This window comes from Amphibalanus amphitrite, unplaced genomic scaffold (genome assembly GCF_019059575.1).
Source record: "Amphibalanus amphitrite isolate SeventyFive unplaced genomic scaffold, NRLGWU_Aamphi_draft 000874F_arrow, whole genome shotgun sequence".
NCBI classification, from domain to species: domain Eukaryota; kingdom Metazoa; phylum Arthropoda; class Thecostraca; order Balanomorpha; family Balanidae; genus Amphibalanus; species Amphibalanus amphitrite.
In genome coordinates, this window is record NW_024882368.1 from 60,037 (window position 1) to 70,451 (window position 10,415).

Here is a 10,415-nt window from a genome sequence, read left to right on the forward strand (position 1 = left end):
GTGGAGCACCAGCATCTGACAAAATATCAACAGTCACATTTCAGACTGAGCAATGTTTTAGTTTTTATCAATGCCAAATTGTCTAGAAACGTAGCATTCGCTCTTCTGGGAGGTCAGTCTTCCCTCCCTCTCCTGTATTTCTGCAATATATTGTAATCGTTTTGGGCAACATGGGCTGTTTTAAAAGTCTCTAACCTGGACCACGTAGAACCGGCGTCCCTGGCGCGTGTTGGGGTTGAACGTGCATCCTCGGTACATCTCGAAGCTGTACTGGGACTCGGTGATGGATGTGGTGCTGAACGACTTCCTGCTGCGGGTGGACATCGTGTCCGGCTCTGCGGGGAGGGGGAGACAAACGTAACATACCTACATTCTGATATTAGTGTTGGAGACAAACGTAACTACTCTATACTAATATTGTGCCATCATCATTGGTTTAGGCACTGTATTAACAAATTTTGTCTCGAATTTAAAATACGCGATTGAAACACTCGCTAGTGAAAGGATTTTTATGTAAATTCCCCCTATACTATTTTAGCCGCTATGTAAGCTATGATATATATTGAGTAGGAAAAACATACAGCACATGGGTGGACGCGTTTCGTCAGAGACTTTTTCAACACCCGAATATCGACAAAACAATACGAACACACAAGAACAAAGCTAGCAAGCACAGTTTCATACCTGTTGATATATCGCGTGTACATATTATGAGAATGTGCCTAAATGCAAAAGCATTTAGGCACATTCTTGCATTTAGGACACATTCTTGCATTCAAAAATGCACATTCTTGCATTTTTGCATTTAGGCACATTCTCATAATATGTACACGCGATATATCAACAGGTATGAAACTGTGCTTGCTAGCTTTGTTCTTGTGTGTTCGTATTGTTTTGTCGATATTCGGGTGTTGAAAAAGTCTCTGACGAAACGCGTCCACCCATGTGCTGTATGTTTTTCCTACTCAATATATATCTATTTGTCTATACATCACTCAATATGTAAGCTATGTTGACGGTTTGACGTCGGACGTCGCTTTTTGACAGCATTACTTGATATGCCCAATTTAAAACTCATTTTAGGATACAGGCGCTCTGACCCCACCCACAAGTACCCGCTCTCGAGCTCTCACCCCTGTGTACGCGACCTGTATGGCTGTTAGGCGTCAGCCGGTGCTGCTCGGGCGCCCTCTCCATGCTGCTGCCGCCGCTGGTGCCCTCCTCCTTCCCCGGCACTCCTCTGCTCCTGCCGTGACGGGGCCTGGGCCTGCACTGGGACGACCCCCGGGGCTCCTCAGAGGCAAGGAGGGATTCATCACGGCGGTCGCGAGCTTAGCGGCCGGCTCAGAGCCCCACCCGTCATTTGGCGCTCCGTGAACCCGTATGGTCACGTGAACTAGTAATGAGACTTGTTATCGAGCTGGATCGACAATTCCACGGAGGGTAAGCTGTGGCCGTGCCGCCGGTCAGTGGTAAAAGAGGTGGATGATGAAAATAAACCGTTAATTGTAAATAATAAGTCGCTTTATATGTGATGACGTGATGTTCTATTCAAGTGCCTACCGATGGATGCAGTCCTCTTTTAGGGAACATCACTCAGTGTCACCTAAACGACGGCTGCTGTTCGCCATTCGGAGGTGCAACCGATGTATTTCCGATTTCGTTCATAGATGGCGCCAGTGGTAAGCGCCTGCAGTTATGCTGTACCGCAGCGCCGAGAAGTATGCCGCCGCGCTAACGGCCCTGCCGCTCGCTGAAAGCGGGCAAAAGGTGTAGTGCTCAACTGTGGCTAAGAAGACAAAAGACGGAAACGTTCAAAACCCTATCGAACAAGGACACCAAGCTGCGTAAGCCTTACAAGTTATAAGCAAATTATTTAAATAATATAAATCGGTGGACGGTGACCCTTTATTTCGCCAAGACCTAACTAACACATAATAGTGTGCTGCAGTGTGTTATGTATTTGTAGATTGGTACCCACTCATTTAGCATTTTCAAAAGGTATAATGCATTACACTGGCCTGCGTTTCAAGACTTTTTTCAAAAGGTCTGAGGTTTCTCAGCCACTGGCGGTCGCAGCCGCTAGCAAAAGGGGGGGCCAAAGTCACACTCGCGGGACACAACATTTATCCGTCACCGGGAGGGGGGGAAGTGATCGGCTAATTTTTTACGTCCACGAGGTGCCCCGCAGTTGGCATTACTTATGCTTCATCCATCTGATTCTTGCGTGAAATCTTTAAGCTCAATTTAAGGCAAAATCACCAGTTCCATTTCCCGTCCCACGGTGCTTCCACCGGTCGGCCCACTGCACCATGACGACGGATCGGTGTAGCATAGGTATACTGGAAGGTCAGGCACGCGGATTCATGACCTTACCACTATAAAACAATTCGGAATAGTACAGATACCTCTTGCTTTGAACAAGCATGTGAAACCCAGAGAGCATTTTCAGACTATGACATTTACCCATATAGGCAACATACCTAGTTGTGTGGCGGCGGGAGAGAGTAGGCACACCGACCTCTGGAGACCCCCCACAGGTTCCGAGCTTTCAAAATTGGCATCTGCGGGCCGCGCGCGACTCCTGCGGGGCTTCGCAACGGCTCTATTGGGGCTCACTCAACCTGCCTAGTCTTACTGCTAAAAAGACTGGCCCTGAGCCCTAAGGACTTCATCAGTCTCTGCCAGCCCCAGGACCCACACCGGCTCATGGGGTCCCGACGTCGAAATATGAGGGAATCTGCGCGGGACCATCAGGACGTAAAGTAATCTCGATCAGGACCAACGTAAGGCTGTGCCGGAGACTGCGTGAGCCCTCTGATCTTCAGAAACCCACCCATGTATGTTTTCACGTAGAGGGCAGTTTAGGGCCCTCAGAGACCAGTACAGGGCCTGCAAACTACAAAGGCCAGTAGTTTGAGACAATCAGTGACCGAGTTGGGCTCTCAGAGGCTAATGTGGGTCATTACAGGCCAACATGGGCCCTCAGCGGTCAGCGTGGGGCCCTAAAAGACCGGCATGAGCCGTCGTTGGACCCCAGAGGCCAGCAGAGGGCCCTCAAAGGCCAAGATGGGGCCCTCCTCAGAGGATAATGCAGGCCCTTAGAGGCCGGCATCGGGTCTTCAGCAGCCAGTGTGGGGCCCTCATTGGCACCTAAAGGTTCGTCTTGGGACACCACAGACAAAAATAAGGCCACCAGAGACCGGTGTGAGACCCTCAGACGCCGGTTGGGACCCCTGAGGCCGGTTAGGGGCCCTCATAGGCCAGATATGGGGTCTCAGAGGTTGATGTAGGTTCTTAGCGGTCAGCGTGGGCGCTTGACCGCCACTGAAGTTCCCTCAGAGGTCAGTGTAGGACGCTCAAAGACCGGTGTGGGAGCTATATTAATAGCTGGGCGTGGGTTTTTTGAGCCTCGTGACGATCGAATAATTGCCAGGGCCCCATACACCTATATGGGGGCCCATTGGTTGTTTGAGGGGGGGGGGCAAATGATATGATGGCCCCCTTAATTGACCTTTGGGGGGGGCATGGCCCTGATGCCCCCCCCCCCCGCGACCGCCACTATGTACACATTACACACATATGCCTCTGATATTATATACTAGCTCATGCAAACTCTATGCATGCCCCGGAGTTCCCACGCTAATCCTTAAGAAACCAAGCCGGCATACGGCGTCACCACCGGGCTTCTGAGGTGCACAGCACCAACCCATGAGGTCTTACTTTAGTGTCTTGGAGCCAATCTCCTTTAGCAGGGCCCACCCACCACTACCGAAGAGGGTCTCATGCCAGCCATTGCTGGGCCTACGAGAACCTCAAGTAAACCCACGCTGATATTCCATATAAGATCCGGCCATACTCGTGAACCGGTGCATTGACAGAATGCGAAACTGAGCCCACTCATAAGTGAAATTTACGTCCTTTGATGGCGCAAGAAAGAAAATGAAACATACGAAAAGCTTTTCTAGGACTTTTGTTCGATCTGAAAGGTGGGGCCAAAAGATAGTATGGCCCCACCTTTCAGCACCAAAGGGGGGGCCATGGCCCCCGTGGCCCCCCCTGGGACCGCCAGTGTTCTCAGCTGTTTTTATACAAGTCTTGTGTGCTGAATCCGAAAAAGCTATCCATTTTTCTCGATTAGCTCGAGTTTTCACACTATGTCAAGGATAAAAATTCACACACTGATGCATTAATATGCACATTGGAGTGGGCAATGGGCATGCTGATATATTTTCACCAAGGTTGGATATTTCTCAGCTGTTCTAATACAAGTTTCGTGTGCTGAATTCAAAAAAGCTATCCATTTTTCTCGATTAGCTCGAGTTTTCACACTATGTCAATGATAAAAGCTCACACACTGGTGTATTTATATGCACATTGGAGTGGGCATACTGATACATTGTTCCCCAAAGTTGGATATTTCTCAGCTGTTCTATAATACAAGTTTCGTATGCTGAATCCAAAAAAGCTATCCATTTTTCTCGATTGGCTCCAGTTTGCACACTATGTCAAGGATAACAGCTCACACACTGATGTATTAATATGCATATTGGAGTGGGCATACTGACACATTTTCCTCCAAGATTGAAGACTTTTCAACCGTTCTAATGCAAGTTTTGTGTGCCGAATTCGGAAAAGGTATCCATTTTTCTCGATTAGCTCGAGTTTCCACACTATGTCAAGGATACACACCGATGCATTAATACCTATGCATATTGGAGTGGGCATACTGATACATTTTGAGCTTTTTTAAGTCCCATCCCGATTATTTCCCAGAAAGCTGGTGATTATAGTGAAGAGCAGGTAGAATGTTTCAACAAAGATATACGCTTGATGGAAAAACGGTACGAGGGTCCGGTCGGTGGGACGGCAAGTGTCAACTTCCTGGCGGACTATTGCTGTTGCTTGAAGAAGGACGTCCCATGTGCTCAACACGGTCGGAAATCCGTGAAAAGGCGATTTGTGTCGCAGCAGTGCGTGTGTAGTGTGATCGGAATTCACTTATAGTGGGTCAGTTTGCAGTTTAAACATATATATGCTTCTGTGTAATTAACTATACTAAGCCAATCAGCATGGCTTTGTTCATATAGGCAACACAACGTACCTATCTTAAAGGAAAAGGGCCACCTTCGTGAAATATGAAGATATCGTTGTTTTTCATTTTGACATTATTATTTTTCATTTTCTTTTTAAAACTGGTGCCAGAAGTGCACAATTCGCTAAAAAGTATTTAAAACTATTTAACATATTGGTACTATGTTGATACTCTCTACGGCACCTACTGTATGATGGCATAGCGATGACGTCACACTCAAGCCAATCAGCGTTCAGAAGACAGACTCGTCGGATTGTGTCAGATAAGCTGATTGGTTAAAGCTGAGCTGGTTGGAGCTGATTGGTAAAAAACCAAAGCCTCGCCGCGGGTGGCTGTATTGTCGGATAAGAACGCATTCCTGGGATAAGGACGCATTCCTGGCGTATTTTCTTTTAAAATTGCCGATAACTACGAATGGAGGCCGAAATCGGCCGTAAGGAGGTAGACAGCTAGGTTTTCGGACACGGGCTACAAGATGGCTATCTCAGTTTCAATCCCCATGTTAAAGGTGGCCCTTTTCCTTTAACACGCGCAGTGGAAGGGGGGGCGGATTTCGCCCACCCCTCCTGTTTTTCACCAATAACTCGCGTCGCGAACATAATATTAATGTGAAATTTCGGCTACCTGCCCAAAATTGAATTGCGGATCTTCTCGTGCAAGAAATAAGAAAATCGGTTCACAACTTTTCTAGTAATAGCGGTCTAAAGTCAAACATCCTGCCGCCGCGGCGGCGCGGCGGCGCGGCGGCCAGCGCTAGCCGTTACGCGCCGCCTGAATTGTAGACTGTGCCGGGGCGGGACGGTTCCTTCTTTACATCGCGCTCCTTACCGCTGATTATATCAGATTCGCGTCAAATTCGGTGAGAAGACTGAGAAATGTACAGGCAATCATATGGTCAAAGAATTTTGAAAATCGGCCGGTAATAATTTGAGTTATGAGTGTGTAAACACAAAATTGTGATTGCCGCGTTTCCCGCGTCGGCCGATCCCGCTTCAGCCGGCGACATCTTACACTTAGCAGGCTTCTAACTGCCATATTTATTGTTGGATTATCTAGAAATTCACCATACATACTCACAAATGTTTGTTCTTTCGTATAGTGAAAGAAAAAAGAAAATCGGCCGGTAATTTTTTGAGTTATCGGCGTGTAAACGCAAAAAAGTCGCTAATATGGCAGATTTGACCACATTTGACCTCATTTGACCTTGAAGATATTGACCTAGGGTCATGAAATTCACACAAAACAGAGTTCCCCATGGCCCCCACCTACCCTCCAAATTTCGTCTTTCTAGCTCCAGTGGGAGCTGAGATCTTAGGGGGGGGGGGCGACATCCGCCCCCCCCCTTCCACTGGGCGTAGTACTCGCAACCCTTCCACTGCGCGTGTTAAAAAATCGAGCTAATCGAGCAAAACGGATTCCATTTCCGGAATCAGCGTGAAAAACTGACCTATAAACAGGTGAGAAACCATTTACCTTATAAATCACGCAGACCAGTGTTATCAAAAGGTGTATTTTTACCACTTCGGTTGAATGTTGGATACCTATAGCGGCATTTATGTATGGTTTGTGCGATTTTATATCGTAATTCACAAAGAGCAAAGGTGGATATAGCACATTTTCCGAGCCTTTAATTTGTCAGTTGCGCGTTTGCTCCCCAGTCCCGTCACCTCGCCTCCATTTGTCTTTGCGTCGTTTCGTGCTGTAGGGGAGAGTGGGGTAAGATGCCCAGGGTGGGAAAGACGCCCCACCCCCTCTAGCGGCGAAACAAAGAATCGAACCTGGAAATTTATGCTCTTAGCGTAAAGCGGAAGCCTGCCTTGTTAACTGCACAAAAATTTGCGAAGCTCAGTTGGGCAACGGCTGACTGGTGATTGCATGTTTTTTATTTGCTGCTTTCAAAAAATATTTTGGTGTCAAAACATTGTAAATATCAAAGAAAGTAGATAATTTTTGCGTCCCTTGCTATAGTCGTGATACATTAGCATGCGTATGCTGTGTCCCAAACAGTTTGTTTCAAGGTGTAGTTTTATGGCTAACAAATTGTACTGATTTAATGTTACTTCGGTACCTCGGGGTAAGATGCCCCCTGTCCTGATGGGGAAAGACGCCCCCCTAAATCCGTAGGTTGTCCTTCAAGCAGCCCGTCAAATCATTTATTACATACTTGTGATGAAAGACAATAAGCCGATCTGGGACTATTGAGAGTCCAGTACGGTCGGGTGCTCCCCATGCCGGTCTCTCGGCACAAACAGCGACTTTTTGGGCGGCATCTGACTCTGAGAGCCCTCACGACGGCCTCTGTGGGTCCCATTATTGGCTCCAGGGCCCCTCACGACATCCTTTGAAGGCTCCCACGTTGGCTCAACGGGCCGCGCAGGCATCTGAGGTCCCCACGATGGGCTCGAGGGCCCTCAAGCATCATGAAGATCTATAAGGGCCCCACAGTGGTCTCCGAACGCCACCACGGAGGCTTGTTTGGCCGCGCTGGACTATGATGGCCCTAACGATGACCTCTGAAGCCCCTTACGACTACTTTTGAGGGCCCTTACGATGACGTTTGGTGTCTACTGGAGGCTCGAAGGGACTACTGATTCGTTCAGGCGATTCACGTGCCCATTTATGTCACTTATAGTGCAGGGGGCATCTTCCCCAACGCCAGGGGGCGTCTTTCCCACCCTGTGGGGTAAGATGCCCCCTTTCACTTCTTCAGGAAAATGCTGAATAGCAAAAAGAGTTATCATATTTCAGGCACGAAAGAGTGATATTTTTGGAGAAAAATGATGTCGGCTTCCGTTGAAACTCCAAGTTTTTGCTTTCCGATCGTCATTTTCGAATAATATATGCCATAGTAAAACCCTGGGCATCTTTCCCCACTCTCCCCTATGTCACGTGATTGAAGAATGTCTGAGCGTGTAGTGCCGCCCTGATCAACCCTGATCTAATACCCAGTCACCGGATGTAATCACACAACACGCACAGGGGATAGATAAAGGAAATGAAACGGTGGCTCGTTGAAGTCATAGCCCATACGATACCACTCCTAAATGTTATATGCTCGTCGGTATCAAGAGGTTAACGCCCAAAACTAAAACAACTGATTGTGAAGTGGAAATATATTTCACTGTGAGTCAATCTGATGGCGTTCATAGGACATTTCATAGACACTTTTCAAACGGACCGTTTCGTGCGCGCAAGACGCAATGGATAACGTATTCGATATAACGCATAGCCAAATTGATAATGAGTTAAAGACCATGCGGCTCAACACATTAAACCACACGGAACAAAGCCCCTTCTTCTAGGGATGCAGACCTTCGGTATCGATGGAATTCATCCAATAAGCAGCGTCCTCCCTCGGAATCTTTCCGAACACAGCATCAATTTTCAGAGTGAGACGTTCTCTGGGAGGCAGCTTCATCTTTCTCGTCCCTTGGCTGACCTTCTTGTGACCTCGTCTGCCTTTCGGACCGAGGGGGGCAAGAGAGTGTCGCCTTTTTGTTGCAGCGAAGGCGTTCTCCGCTCGGATGACCCAGGCCCACCGAGATGTCACCTGTTCCAGGGGAGGCAGTCGAATCAGCAGCTTCTCCCCGGGCTTCTGGATCCACTTCAGATTCTTTTTGTTGCCTCCGAGCAGAGTGAGTTTCCCCACGGACGGCTTCAGCCTCAGACTCCCCAGCTTCAGGCTCCTGTCGGCGGGCCACTTGAGGAGCAGGACGTAGACGTAGCTGTCTCGTTGTGTGTACCACACTCCTGGCGTGCTGGAGTCGTTCTGATGTACCCACGGCCGGGAGCTGTAGATGGCCTCGCCGTTGATGCCGAGCCACTCGCCCATCTGCCGGAGCCGCTCCTCGAAGATGGGCACGATGCGTCCGTCGTGCGTGGGCCCGACGTTGAGCAGCAGGTTGCCGCCGCAGCTGACCGTTTCCACCAGCTCGGCGGTCAGCTCCTCCATGGATCGGATGTCGGCGAGCGACACGTCGCGCCGGAACCCCCACGAGCCGCGGTCCACCGTCAAGCAGTTCTCCCACTTGCGCTTCTGCAGCACGCCCGGGTTGTAATGGTCCCGGCAGGTGATGAAGTCACCGTGCGCGCAGCCGGCATCCTTGCCCCAGCGATCGTTGACGACCACGCGGTCCTTAATGGGCGAGTCGTTGTATAGCCAGGCAATGAACTCCTTGCTTCCCCAGTAGTCCGAGTTGGTTGCCTCGATGCTGCCGTCCGACCAGATCACGTCAGGGTTGTAGCGTCTCACCAGCTCATACAGCTCGGGGATCGTCTTGGCGGCCGGGAAAGTCACCTGCGTGAAGTTGCTCGCCTGGTCCGACAGCCAGAACGGGTTGAAGAACTCGAACAGCGAGTGGTAGACGCCGAAGTGGATATCAGTGTTGTTACGAACGGCGTCGGCCAGGTCCTGAACAAGATCACGCCTCGGTCCGACGTCCTTGGCGTTCCAGTTCCAGGCGTACTTGCTTGGCCACAGCGTGAAGCCCTCGTGATGCTTGGTGGTGAGCACGACGTACTTTGCTCCCGCCGCCTTGAATAGCTTCGCCCACTGCGCAGGGTCGAAGAACTCAGCCGTAAACTTCGGCGCGAAGTCGGCGTACGTGAACCCGGGCCGGAAGTTCCTCTTCATGAAGTTCACGTGCGCCGGATCGCCGTCGTGCCACTGTTTCCAGAACCAGGCGTCACCGAAGCTCGGCACCGAGTAGACGCCCCAGTGGAGGAAGATGCCGAACTTGGCCTCATCGTACCACTGTGGGAGTGGCCGGGTGTCCAGAGACGCCCAGGTGGGCTGATAGCGGCCCTGGGCGACCTCCGGCACCAGCCAGCTCACCGCCAGCACCAGCAGCGCCCACAGCATGGTGACTGACCACACCACTGTTGGAGGCGCCTGGTGACTGACCGCTGGCGATTAATCTCTGGTGATGGATCGCTGATGACGCGTCGTCCGTGGCTGTCACTAACGAGGCGCCACGGTGCTATGGACGAAAGCCGTCTCACAAACAGTCGTCTCACAAAACCTCGTTCACGCTTCCATCCGCACGTCTGGCGTCTGACACAGCCCGTGTCTCTGAATTCACTGTTTCACTGCCAGCAATGCCACCGGTATTGAGCGCTGCAGCGCCCTGCAGCCGGCCGTCTATCTGCACAGTGTACACCCTGTCACCGTGTGCACATAGTCCATGAAACTGCGCACCACCCGACGCCCGGAGCCGGGGTGACGGCCAACAAAGCAGGCCAGCCGGTCTGATCGACGAGCCCGGTGCACAGTGGTGCCATGGGATCAATACCGTGTATGTACCTACACAGGAGCGGGACC

General features: G+C 50.3%; 1 protein-coding gene across 1 annotated transcript; it reads right to left on the reverse strand.

The window, feature by feature from the left end:
- Positions 1-8,193: 8,193 nt before the first annotated feature.
- LOC122367500 (alpha-L-fucosidase-like) lies at positions 8,194-10,211 on the reverse strand. Its single transcript, XM_043340610.1, has one exon. It carries the CDS (start codon positions 9,954-9,956, stop codon positions 8,394-8,396), a length of 1,563 nt encoding a protein of 520 aa, XP_043196545.1. The 5' UTR covers positions 9,957-10,211; the 3' UTR covers positions 8,194-8,393.
- Between the last annotated feature and the right edge of the window lie 204 nt (positions 10,212-10,415).